Source organism: Pleuronectes platessa, chromosome 8 (genome assembly GCF_947347685.1).
Source record: "Pleuronectes platessa chromosome 8, fPlePla1.1, whole genome shotgun sequence".
Taxonomy (NCBI): domain Eukaryota; kingdom Metazoa; phylum Chordata; class Actinopteri; order Pleuronectiformes; family Pleuronectidae; genus Pleuronectes; species Pleuronectes platessa.
The window spans coordinates 20,264,280-20,278,137 of record NC_070633.1 but is presented as its reverse complement, the minus strand read 5'-3'; the positions used below and the strand labels follow the sequence as shown (position 1 = coordinate 20,278,137).

The 13,858-nt window shown below is 41.5% G+C and overlaps 1 protein-coding gene across 6 annotated transcripts in view; it reads right to left on the bottom strand.

Moving 5' to 3' along the window:
* Positions 1-892: 892 nt before the first annotated feature.
* atp11c (ATPase phospholipid transporting 11C) overlaps positions 893-13,858 on the bottom strand; it is a 37,381-nt gene continuing 24,415 nt past the window's right edge. The window contains exons 12-30 of one of the 6 annotated variants that reach the window (XM_053428204.1): positions 13,598-13,795; positions 12,783-12,953; positions 12,161-12,372; positions 11,925-11,996; positions 11,752-11,825; positions 11,538-11,641; positions 11,220-11,401; positions 10,270-10,536; positions 10,000-10,177; positions 9,777-9,879; positions 9,518-9,663; positions 9,141-9,200; positions 8,259-8,386; positions 7,650-7,785; positions 7,480-7,545; positions 7,218-7,321; positions 6,928-7,084; positions 3,741-3,772; positions 893-3,519 (exon numbers count right to left, since the gene is read on the bottom strand). In XM_053428204.1, the coding sequence (XP_053284179.1) occupies positions 3,501-3,519; positions 3,741-3,772; positions 6,928-7,084; positions 7,218-7,321; positions 7,480-7,545; positions 7,650-7,785; positions 8,259-8,386; positions 9,141-9,200; positions 9,518-9,663; positions 9,777-9,879; positions 10,000-10,177; positions 10,270-10,536; positions 11,220-11,401; positions 11,538-11,641; positions 11,752-11,825; positions 11,925-11,996; positions 12,161-12,372; positions 12,783-12,953; positions 13,598-13,795 (2,409 nt within the window). In that variant the 3' untranslated portion in view covers positions 893-3,500. The other 5 variants (XM_053428200.1, XM_053428202.1, XM_053428201.1 and 2 more) reach the window with 5 other exon arrangements.

The window sequence follows — 13,858 nt, the reverse complement described above, 5'->3', positions numbered from 1 at the left end:
GTGGCCCAGACTGGGTGAAGTGTGCTTCGCCCCCCCTCATGCACACTAGTGCCGACAGACTGTTCTGCTGTAGCAGTCAGCTACTCCAAAACAAACAGGCTCCATCTGGACACTGCTGTCTGTCTCCCTCGCCCCTCCCCTCCCCTCCCCGAGCCTCAGTGCGTCAGCCCCGCACAGTGCAGAGCTCAGGAGTCCACTCCTGACACGCTGCCAACTCCCTCCCAACTTTTCTCCTCACTTCTCACTCGCCTGCTCCTTTTGGCTGTTTCCTACGTCAGCGTTGTGCTGACTGTATCATGCAGTCGACTGGACTGTGGGGGCGTCTGGCTGCTGTGTTCATTACCCCACTTTCTCCAGCTGTATTTTAATACTGATGGACACACAGAGGAGAATAGATCTGTTGTGAAAAGTGAAAATCTACAGCACCCTCTGTGAAGTGCAGCCTTTTATTACACAACAATCACATTCAGACAGAAGAACAAATATGAAAGGGTGTCATTGTGTACATACTGATACACAGTATGGCCTGTCTCAGCTCCCCACTGCTTGGCCCACGGCTACTATGAATGGACCAGTCCTCGATGACACCAGAACATATTCTATATAACTGTATTCACAGTTCCTCTTGCAGGGAGTCGCTGTGTTCGATGTGTTCTGGATGTCGGGCCACACACAGAGCAGTGGAAGAGCAGCAGTGCTCCGTCCTGATACACAGCCACTCAGCTGATCCAGCTTAGCCTCTCAGCCATCTCATTACTGCACAGCATCTGCTTAGTCTGGTCAAATGCACACACACACACACTAACACAAACACACATAAACACATCCTTACATCAGACTGCGACTGCAGACACGACTCTGGGTGTAACAAAGTACCACAAGACATTGTATCTTCAAAACATTCTGCTTTATTACAGAAGAACTTCAGGGTTTTCAATACACTAGTTTCAAAGAGGTACATTCAGCTTCGAGGTTTGGAGTGTCGAGGCTGGAGAAAGCTGGAGGGCTGGAGGTGGGGGGTGTCCCTGCTGTGCGACACGTCGCTGCCTGAAGGTGTCCACCTCCACCCCTCACAGACCGCGTCCACACCCACAGAGCCTCTCGTGCTTTTTTTGGGACATTTTGGTTATCGTACAAAAAGTGGCTGGAAAAAGGTTGCATTAAAAATACAGGTCATTCTTTTTATAGTTTTCATTAGACAGGCAAAAAATTAGATAACAAGAAAATAGCATCTCTGATGTCACTTAAAGGTTTTTTCATTAAACAAAGCAGGCAGCCCCTCTCGATGCGTCTCCTCACATCCAGTACATCGCCAACACAGAGCAGTCAGAGTCAAAACTGCCTCTACCGCAAACATCAATAAAACAAACTTTAAAGTAGAAAATAAAGCTGAAATGCATGTACATTTTTCCAATTATAAACAGATCAACATTAACTTTATTTAAATCTCCACTTGGTGGTATGACTGCATGTGCCATTGTGCAGATGCACCGTATCAGATATGGCAGGCTACAATCAGTGCAGTGAAATACAAGACCAGCACTAAAAGTATTGTGCTGGAGTTTTAACTTTCAAATCAACAAACTGATAGATTCTGTAACAAAACTCACGTATCATTGTAGTGACAATTACCCAATAATCAGTTTAAACCAAGAGTTACATCACTGAGCACAAGGAGTGGCACTGGTTCAGAGGGAGACTTTTGGATGTTGGGAGTGTGGGATTGGGGGGGGGGCTGCCTGTCTTTGTAAATATGACAAAGACAATCATTGGATTGGCACGGGCTGACATCAGGGCTGGAGTAACACAGGCAAAACTCAAACGACCGACATAGCTGAGCACTCCTCGCCAATAAAAAAGAAAAGAAAAGACTCATGTAATAAAATATAACCTTTGTGACTCAAATTACACTTAACAATAAATATGGCAAATGGACAATACACGTCCGTGAAGAAAAAAACAAAGCATTTCAAGGCAGTATCTTGAAGAGTTTGAAACAATGGCAAGTTGGAATGGAATGTATGAAGCACTAACACAGAAGAGGTTAAAGGCCGAACAGTCCACAAACAAGGAAGAGGACGGAGTGGGTTGCCTCACGCGAACAGAAACAACTCTACCGGTCTGGAGTTGGTTTTCTTTACATCCCGACTTCAGCGCGACCGAGAAGAAGTACATGAACTAGGTGATGGATTAATGAACATACAGTAAATACCTCATTTAGGCTCTAGTGCATATGTGTGTATCGAGTGTACAACGTGTGTGGTGAATGTGTGCGTAACGTTCTCAGCCATCAGATATGTGCATGCGTATGCTCAGACATACTGAATAAACATGTCGTCTACGCAATGAAGAAACGGTCCTCAATAGTGCAGGAACCGTCCGACCGAACTACATCAACGAGGTTCAAGTAATTCCGGTACTCTTCACACACACACACACACACACACACACAGACCGACATATCTCACTTTTCTCAACCAGTACAAGTTGCACAGGACACACGACAAGTGGTCCCTTCCAGGTCACAGAATCGAATCGTATTAGGTTCATCTTTTTTTGGCTTTGAGCAGATGCTGTCATACATCTCTTAATTATATACAGTACAACACATATATTAAATATCTCATCTAAATTGGACTCTCTTAAATTATCTCTGAGGATTGAGGCATAGTTTCATTGCCAGGATAGGCTTGTTGTCTCTAATCTAAATCTCAATCTTGCATTCACATGCGCGCACACACACAAACACACACTTTTTGGATTGAGTGGTAATATGGTCTGTTTTAGCTCGTCCTGAAAACCATTTGCAGCTCTGAGCTGGTTTGAAATCATGTTCAGTAACTTCTTCATTTTGAACCCGTGGATGATAATATTATCTGGAACACAAGATAAGAATAACCATTGAAAGCGTTTTAACTGTAAAGTAGAATAACCTTTTTTAAAGTGTTACTAGTGAGAAAGGGATCTTCGTGTCTTTGTAAAACTTAGTAGGACACAGTGACTGAACATCAGTGGAGGAAAGCCTTCTTTTGAGCCTTCTTTCATGCAGGTGAACCATTCTTGGAGTGGATATCACAACTGCTTGTTAAAACACAGCAGTTAGATAGAGCTACTGACAGAAGTGTATGCATTCAATTGGAAGCTAGTTTAAAAAAAAAAAAGGAGTAAAAAGAAAGAAAAACTCATGCCTGGCATCTTATTAGATATCTTAAAAAAGTATGCAGGGCACTGCTCTGCAGGCATGCATGGGGGGTTTAGGAGATTTTGGGATTGAGCAGAGAAGGACGGAGCAGAAACACACAAGTCAAAAGCCTGCTTAATCCCTTTACATCCCACCCCCCCAGTCAGCATCTCGCTCTCTTTCTTCTGATTTTTTCCTCCTCTTCTTCTTCTTCTCCTCCTATTTTCAGGTCAGCTCCGACCAACTGGCACGACATCCTGAATGTTGTTGTGAGTCCTTGATGCCTTTTACTCACACACCTTCAGATGCTTGTGCGATATTAAAGAAACTGGTGCATTCTGGAAAACAGAGAAGCAGAAAGATTCAACTTCTGTGTTTTCATTAGAAGCTTGTTCCAACGAGAGAAAAGAGGAAGAGACAACTTGAAATCACCACAAATAAAAAAAAATGGTAAGCGGCCCCATTTTACTTTATATTATTATAATTTATCATCCGTATTGATCTGTTGAAGCCAAACATGCACATTGAGAAGAAAGTTGGGTTCATCTCTGTGGTTTACCTGGATGTTTGTAGGAGGCGACCATCTGAGAGCTACAGGGAGGATAGAAATGAACGTTAAACAGTGAAGGAGGCAAAAAGCTTTGAGCTAATGCAAAGCAACAGATGTCGGTGGCCCTGGACAGTGATGAGAAGACATTATGACCAGTGTTCAGACCTATGTACAGGAGGTAACACAGAAAATGGGAAAACACCTTAAGACGTTCAACACTTCTGCATAGTTGTCCTTATCATACAAAATATATCATAAACCACAAAACTGTATAATTATATGTTTTTTAAAGATTAATTAAGATATAAGATAATTTTTATGCCGTGTTGCTTCCATAAGAGTCAACAGAGCAGTTTGACTCTTGTTGGAATATTTCATTATGCATCTTTAACGTTTTGTCTGCATATATTTCTATTAATATTACATAACACATTAAATGGAGATGTCTTTTTCCCACATATACCTGCTGCAGTTTTGAAAGTATTTTGTCTTGGTGTTTCCGTACATTTAGCTGTTTACCCCCTGTGGTTAATGCAGCTAGATTCAGCCTGAGGTTAGACAGCATCACATCATGCTCAGCACTAACAAAATACATCAATCATTTTCCAAGAGCTTAAGCAGATGACAACCACCAACACAGGTGTGGACGTGCACACAGGACGAAACGAGCGTGAGAGAACCACCACGTGACAAACAGCCCATGAATATCACATTGGGTCCGTTATAGTCCGTAAAGAAAAAAGTCCCACTAACTGAGTCCATGACACATTCAGACAGTTCTTCTTCTTCCGAGATGGACTGAATATAAAAACGTTCCAAATCGGGGGTTTTAAAAGCACATGCAGGGGGGTAAGCTGGGGTTCAAAGGGAGGCTGAAGGGAGCATGTGTCCAAAAGAAAAGATAAATCTGCAATATTAGGCCAAGTTACGCATTCATAGTAAAGAAATGCACCATTTGTCTTTTTTAACCAAAGATATATTAACACAAAACAAGGGACTGATGTTGAAAAAGTGCATCTCTTCAGCCGGCCAATGGCAGCTTACACAAAGCACAGGAACACAGTGGGACCGGTTTGTCTTTATTCCTGAATCTCTTGTTAAAACCCAGAGTTAGGGTCCAAGACTGCAGGAGAGGTTGGTTGGGAGAAAAAGGCTTTGATTGGCTTAAATGGCCTGAAGTTGGACTGGTACCTGCTTAAATGACAGTATTGGACTCATCAGAAAAGGTTCTCATGAGCAGGGGTCTGGCTGAAGACTGGGGAGACTGGAGTCCCCCCACGCTCGACTGAACCAGCTTCTTCTGGAAGGGCGAGGCAAGAGACACCGATGACATCACTACACTGAGAGAACCATACACACTTTGTCTCTCTGTCTCCTGCACACGTACAGACATACACAGGGAACAAAACAAACATACAGAGACTGGACAGGTGGATGATGAAATTCAGTCCGGCTGCCTTTTCAGGACACCTTCTCCTTGCAATGATAATTTTCTGATTTCTTGACTTTGTCTATACTAAATTTGGCAGAGGAATGTACAGAAAACAAACAAACACACACACACAGCAACAAAATGCAGTGGCCTGCAGGGATTGTGGTGAGGATCTAGGATGAGGTTTACTTGAGCCTCATGCAGGTCAGTTTGGTTGTTTTAACGTGCTGCATTCATCTGACTGGACATGCGGAGGCAGCAGGCACTGGAGCAGCACAGGCAGCTGGGAGGAGACTGACTGAAACAACTGGACAGACAAGGATGGAAGACTGACTGCACGCTTTCATGGACACATGGTCCTACTCCACACTGCTGTCAGAGCGGGGCACATCCCAATGCTCAGTATTGATCCCTATTTTCATAAACATAGATCTAAAGGAAAGCATTTAAGTCAAGATTTAAAGATCAGAGCCTCCAGGGATGGCATTCCTAAAGTAGGTATAATAAAAGTAATGATAATCTGATTAATCTGAGCTAATCCCTCCTACTGACTACATAACACCAGTTATTTGAGGGGAAGGAAGGAGTCTAAAAGTGGGAGAGGAAGGACACACAACAGGTAGGAAACAAGCAAGACTGGCAGACACAGAAAACTATGCAGGAACAGTCTCAAGTATAAGAGCTGACAGAAATAGAGAAAGACCTCAGTCACTCCACGAGAAGCTGTGAGTGCTGGCGGTCTGCGACAACATGAAGATAGTGGATGTCCCCGAGGAAGGAAGGCGATGTTTCATCTTTAGGGAGGCAGGTCCAGAGGGGAAGAGAGGAGATTAAAGAGGGTGAGACAGAGTGGCAGGACCAAAGCATTAAGCACTTGTTAGAAAACAAAGTTAGAAATGAGTATTAAAAAAAAAAAAAATAGATTAAAGGGGATGATGTTCTAAAATACAACAACAACCATCATTGACAAAACAAATTTGTATGCATCTTATGATTGATTCGGCCACTTTCCTCACTTACAGATAGATTCAAAAAGAAATAAAAACAAACACATATGCATCGTCATATGTAAAATTGTACAATGTGTATTTTTGGCTGTCCTCAAATTTTTGCAGATAAAACTATTTGTTGTGTGGAACACTCCCAATCACACATGTATAATCCCAAACATTTCCAGCTGTGTGGAAATCCCTTTAGTCTCATGGGGAACTAATCGAAATGTCAAAATAAATCTGGGAAAGTATTCTTCACTAAACTTAAATCAAAGTGTCCCTGCAAAAAAAAGACTGAGTGGGACATAAAAGCTTGAACTTAAAGATGCAGTGGGAGAAAAATGTAAGTCCTAATCAGATGTCCCTGCATCAATAGTCGCATTATCTCTTGGTCTTCACTAAATAAATATATTGTCAACTCCTTTAAAACATTTTTGGTGACTCGTCTTTTCAAAGTAACTAGCAGAGTACTTTCAGTGATCAGAGGTGTGTATTCATTTGTCAGCTGACAAACACTCTGTTTACATCTCAAAAGAATAGCTGTTGTGAAATTTGTAAGTGCTCTGTAAATAAAATACACTTAAGAGTGATCCAATATTTATTTATAGGATTTTATTCAAATCCCTCCTATAACTATATCAAAGATGAACTCAGTTATTAAGAAAAAATACATTGAGCAAACAAATGCATAACATGCATGACAGAGAGTTGGTAGAAAGGGAAAGAGACAAAGAGGGAGAGAAAGTGAAGAATAGTGCAAATGTGTGTGTACCTGTCGAGTGTTGGGGCTGTGGGTCTTGCGGAACACCACAAGCAGGATCTCTGGCAGTAGACTGAGCAGGACGAGGAGGATGATCACCAGCCAGGCTGACACTGAACTCAGCATGTTGGCAAACACAAAGTACAAACGCTGCTGGCTCAGGAAAGGCCTGCAGGAAAGAGAACACTCACTCACTGACTTGGCTGAAAGAGCCACAGGGGTCACAGAGAAATGAAACATAATAGATGAACTACAATGGCTACTGAAAACATAAGATATGTTATTTTGAATTGTTTTCTAACCATATTGTTCCTCCCCAGAGGAAGCTGAAAAACACATAGAAAGCCAGAGATCCCCAGATCACAAAGTGGTTGATCCACGTCCAGTGTCGCGTGTCCAGAGCAAGCTAAAGCAAAAAGCAGAGAAAAGTCAATAAATGCACATTTCAAATATCTGTCAAGACTTTGCCAAAGTTGGTTATCTGAAAGTTAAAGTGAAATGCTGTGCTGATGATGCACCATTTCATTAGATGAGATAAATAGAGAGGGACGTTTGTTTTTTTACCTTAAGTGTGACTGTGAGGACAAGGACGGTGAAGACGATCGTTCCATAAGACCAGTTTCCAAAAACCTGGATTTAAATAAGACAAATGAGCAAATGTACTTAGGAGAAAATGCTTCATCAGGTAATTTAACAGTAATGCTTTAGAAGGTGTATTAAATCAGAGAACAAACCTGGCCATTGTCCTGTAGAGCTGGGTTACTGAACAGAAAGCGAACACCAAAGAAGAAAAGCAAACCATGGAAGACTCCCAGCAATGTCCAGTAGAGGAATGGCCTCCAACGTAACATGGCATTCTTGGCAATCACTCTAAAAAAAACAAAATAAACAAGCAAGATGAACAACCTTATTTTCATATCTCTTTGAAAAAACTCTCAACTATGATAAGCATAAAACATTCGAGTACAGAATATTAATGACGCCAAAAACTGAGTTGCACCATCACATAGATTAAGGTGCGTTTATAGTTTTTATATACACAGACATATCTGGTTAACTGTGACAGCAATACGATTGAAATATAGATGGTGGACAAAAGAGTACAAAAGAGCCCATTAGTCAAATTTGTTACAGAAGCTGAAATGTCCAACTTCAGCAGAGGGACTGTGGAACTTGAACGTTCTCCACTTTCTTTTTCTTCATCTTTAAAGACCATAGTAACAATTGGCCATTTAATAATTGCATCCAGTCTTAACTCCATAAACAGCAATCCTAGATCTTAAAGACAACATCTCAATGAACCATGAAGTGTACTGCAGATAAGTGATGGTTCCCATGTTCACCTGTAGAGGGTAGCATTGTCCAGCAGATCCTGAATGCAGATGTGCTGCTCCAAGAGGCTGTAAGCCAGGATGGGCATAGAGGTGAAGCAGATGTTGTACATCGTCAGATAGACCGCACCATACAGGGGCTGGGGAGTATGGGAGCAGGAGGGGGGAGTGAAGGACAAGGGAAGGTAAAGAGGAGGAGGAGGAGGAGGAGGAGGAGGAGGAGGGTGGGGCAACCAAGGGTTAATATTATGGAGAGGACAAAACTCATACACACCATCATACTTACATACAGTATGTCCTATAGGCAAGCTTATATACATCTTTCATTTACTTATGAAAGATCTAAGCTGGGGGCCATGTGGCATGAGGGGGAATAACCTATTTACCCACACCTTTTACAAACAGACATACCAAAACATAATCAATTACCTTAATAAAGAAAGTGTTTTATTAAGTATTAATTTAATGAATTGATCATATATTTCTGTGTCAGGAGCAGTTTTATACGACCAAAGAACCATAAAACGTTCTTAATTTAAAGCCAAGTGAATTCATCAATGAGCTCCACACATTAAAATCAGTGTGTCTTCAACAGTGTGACTACTCACACATAAGCCATACACATGCCACCATGATCACATTCTGCTCACATATGATGTACTGCGGTGGCAGAGCTGACACATGTCTGAATTATTTAACAGTCGAATGAAATCTAAGTCACCATATATAAACATAACAGACAGGGCTCAAACATTCCGGGGGCAGAGAGGGAGGGGCAGTCTAACAAGAAGGAGTCTGGCATTCAGGAGCACGAGGACATGTGGATTCAAGGGACACCGCCTCCTTTCATGTTCAGAACATCTTTGAACCTCGAAGGCCTCGGGACATACTCACTTGCTGGGAATAGCCGCAGAAGAACTGGTACAAAAACTGAGGTAAGATGAAGCAAAGGTTCTGCAGGGAAAACAGAAATAGAGAACAGGCTCACACTGATGGGAGAGCAAAAAAACATCAAAGAACATCAAATGGATAAGTAACCATGTAAATTAAAATGTAGGTACAAAAAAACATAAAAAATCCTCAGGTCAACCCAAAATTCAGTTTAACATATTAAGAAGATACATTCTGTCAAATCTGTTTCTCTTCATCACATAATGATCAAATCATGTGAGTTGGTGAGTTTGTGAGATTCAGGTTTTGCACATAAACACTAAGCAGGTTCACAGCCACAGGTTCAAAGTTAATGTGACTGAAGAATCTGTTCCTCCTACCTTGTAAAAGAAATACTGCACCAGGTGTGCAATGCGAACATAGTAGAGATGCCCATGAGCCAACAAAAGTTTCTTGAGGTGCATGAGTTTGGGGATGGCATAATCGCTGTTCCTCACTGCCTGCCGGCCCTCTTTACCTTTAATACCTGAAACACCAAGAGAAGTCACACATCACCTTCACTAAGATGTGACACTTTCCTCAATTGAAATGAATGAAAGATATGTTAATCAGAATCAGCTCCATCATGGGATTTCTTACCAATGCCAACATGAGCTTCCAAGATCATGCTGACATCGTTGGCACCATCTCCAATGGAAAGAGTGATTGGGCTGCCTTTTGAGTTCTTCACCATTTTAACTATCTGTATATGGAGCAAGAAATGGGGGCAACATTCAAAAGCTGCCAACTATTCACTATAAAAATTGTCTTTTCAAATATTTAAGGAACACATATTTTCCACATCTTAACCGATGGTTCTGACCTGTGCCTTTTGTAGAGGAGCCATGCGACAGCAGAGAACAGCTGTGCAGTTCTGACAGATCTGCAGGAACAGGCTCTTGTACAGTTTTGCGTTGGACTCAGTGGAGGGGTTGAGTACCATGGACAGAGTAGCTCCATCTATGATAAAACCAAAGTCCTGGTTTGATGAAGACCAGCTCCTTTAACACAGAAAAGGGAAACAGGTTTCAAGTTGTTATCATCAGTAACAATTGTGTTAAATAAGAGCATGTCTACAAATCGAGAAACCAACCTGGTGACGCCTGCTTTAGCTGGTGGGGCATCCTGCACAGTTTTTTTATGATATTCAGTCAAAAGGTCATGCAATCGTTCCTCGCGCCTCCTTCCTCCTTCGTCCAGAGTGCGCACTGTTAGTTCCAACAGCTCTGTATTTCTCTGGAACAGTCTACAAGCATAACAAGTGGACTTTGCTGTCTCCATCTTGTCCCCCGTTAGGACCCACACCTTCATGCCTGCCCCCTGCAGGGCCTCCATCGTCTCTGCAGCCTCCTCTTGAAGCCTGGGGGAGAAGAGCAATTGAAAGATGTCAGATACAGAAACAAATCCTGAGCCAGACTGTTGATTTTCTAGCAAAAATGCTTCTTAAACAAGGTTGAGCCTAAGTTAAACTGGAGTCAGAGGGAGCTGTGGGGAATGTTTTAGAGGGGGTATATTTCAAAATACTTTTTTTTTATATAAATGCACTTTGTTGTCATTTTTTTGGTACTTGTAAAACAAAATCTGCTGCCTACTTTTTAGATCATTGGATTGTGGAAGAGTGCTTGTTGGACCACAGAATCAATTATTGATATAATTTAATTGTCACCACAAATTACAAATTAGCAATTTCATAATGTACAAAACACTATCAGGAATGTAGTATAAGCATCTGATGCAAAACAACTGCAACTGTTGAGGTCTTGCAAACAGAACAATGTGTCACAACATAGACACGTCTTTCTTTCCTAAGAATAGTAAGTCAGAACAGGAAGTTTGTACCAAGTGTATTTCTGTCTTGTGCAAACTATGGTCTATTCTGAGATGTCTTTATGTAAGAGCATTTTAACATCTAAAAATCTTGGCACTGATCTGTAATTAGATGGAGGGCAGAGGAGGGACAACAGCAGTATACAGCATTACAAACTACTTCAGCAGATTCATATGTGTGAGCTGTATGGGGCTATGCCTTGTATGAACACCCACCGATCCTCTACAGCAGTGGCTCCTATCAGACTCATCCCAGTCTCCAATTGGTTGTAAACAGCCATGAGCCTCTCTTCTCTGTCCTGCAGAGCCAGTCTAGCTTCCTTCAGTCCTTTATCTGCCTGGTTGTACTCCTCTGCACTGAGACATTTGTAGGCCACACACAGAGTCCGGTAGCCCTCCTAAACAGTTAAAAACATGTTACCGAAACAAAGAAAAAAAAATCTGTCTCAAAATCACTGTAATCTTAAATTAAAACCCATCTGACCCTTGAATAAGATAGGACAGACTTCCCAACTTAAATCTGGAGTCACCCACCTTTGCATTACGCTCCACGTGCATGCGGATGTTTTCAACCTCTTCCTGTCTGACACGGGGGAAGATGGACGAGTCCGCTCCCTTACAGAAGAGGATTGTATCACCTAGAGACAAAAAACAAACATAAACATACGGACACACAATGTGGTGAGGGCTGAGGGCCTGTATTCAATCACAGTCCCTGCAGTAAAGCAGTCAGTAATCTCAAGCTCACCTGACTTGGCTCTGACTATAACACTCATTCGCCTTCTCACTGGGTCAAAGTTCAGCACGTGGAGTAACTCATACCTTTGGGATGTACAAAAATGGAATTATAGTTATGTTATAGTGCATAAGTAAATTGAAAAATATGGAAAAAAATGTTTGCCTATATAATTACAGACTTACATTTCAACATCGTTGTTCCTGTTGCGAATTTTCATGGTTTTACTTTCAAGACCAAGAAATGTGAAGCCGTACCTGCAGATGGAGACAAATCATCACAAATGTCACACATCTGTGTTACGTTAATTAATGTTATTTAGAAATTTAAACCTATCCAATTTTGGAAAATGCATTTGTGATATTCATATTCTGTTATGTCATCATTTTTACTCACTTGGTCATAATAGACCATCTCTTACCTCATGGCACCCTTGACCAGAGCAACTTCATCAGGTGAGGAGGCTATGAGGCCTATCTGCTCCTGTGGTGGATGAATCCCCTCACCATCCACCCCTAAGCCATCCACCCCGTCTGTCAGTCCGTCCACTTGGTCTTGACTCCGCTCTGTCGACTCCTTCACCTGGACTGTGTGGCAGAGGCAGAGGGCTCGTAGAAACAGCTCTTCCCTCTCCTGATAACACAATATGAACATGGATCAATACAATAAAAACTACCTTGAATTTTAAACAAATATCAATCGTTAATATCTTGATAAAACATTTACAGCCCTACATAGAGCCATAAAGAGTAGCTGGAGTTTAGATCCCTGGATTTACAAGCATCTTATTAAACTGACCTCTTGTAAACATACAGGACATGCTAAAGTGCAACAGTCTCTGAAGTGTAATCAGGTGCTTTTTTTTTTCAAGAGCACACAGCCAGTTTTCTCCCCCTCCATATAAAGTGCATATGTTGACATGTCAAACGGGACGATACATGGGTGACCTGAGAAGGGCCTTCCTGAGCAGCGAGCTATGTAATGAGCATATGTTGCTGCTCGTGTGACTTTTACAACAGATGGAGGGACACCACAACACCCACCCTGCCAGCTTTCTGCTGTAGTTTGTTCAACGGTCCATCTGTGACACAGGGACCGTCCACCTCTGAGTTTGCATCTTGGTATCTGTACTGGAAGCCGTCGATGCAGCACTCGATGAACTCCATGTTATTCTGAGTGAGGGTGCCTGTCTTGTCAGTAAAGACATACTCCACCTGCAGGAAACGTGATCAAAATACATGACAGACTCTTCCAATGCCGTAAACATTCAGGTGCCCATTTAACCGGTTTCACCAATAAGAATAGGAAATTACTTCCAGAGAGAATTGCTGTGCATTAATCAGTTTAATGAAGCATCAGCTTTGATTGAGGTAATCATTTTGCAAACCAAGTGTGACTGATGTATGGCAGCAGTATAGGTGCCATAAAATAGAGACGCTAGGATAGCACAGCAAGCTAATGTTATCATAAGCAGCTTATGATTTACAGTAACAAAGTTATGATCAGTTTTGAAACCATATTTTTGCGTGAATCAATTTTACCGGACAATTTAACTTTTTTTTAACAAATAAAGCATTCAATTAAAATGACCTTTTTCACTTCTTACAGAAACTTTGAAATGGTGCCTTTGATTGTATTAGATAAAAGTGATTCAAGTGCAAAAATACTTTTTTAAATAACTTATTTTTGATATATTTATTTATTATAAATGTCATTACACTGAATTTGTCTTTGACTGTAAGGTTTAATTAAAATAATTACCTGTCTCATTGGGAATGCCGAATTTACTAAAATCTTTTTCCTACTAGATTCACATTTCTGCCATTAAATGAATGATTTTCTTTAGTCCATTCCTGACCTGGCCCAGCTCCTCGTTGAGGTCCGAAGTGTTGACCAGGGCCCCTTCCTCGATTTCTGGGTCAAAGAAGTCCTGGTCCCATGTGATGAAATAGGATCCCAAAAACTTTTGCATCTCAACCGTCACGTACATGGACACTGGAATGATGAAGTTGAAGAGCACCATGAAGGACAGGAAGTCGGTGAACATCTTAAGGTACTGTTGGAGAAAAAAAGAGTTGTGTTTATGTTATAATTCAAATCTCTGAGAACACTGCACCTA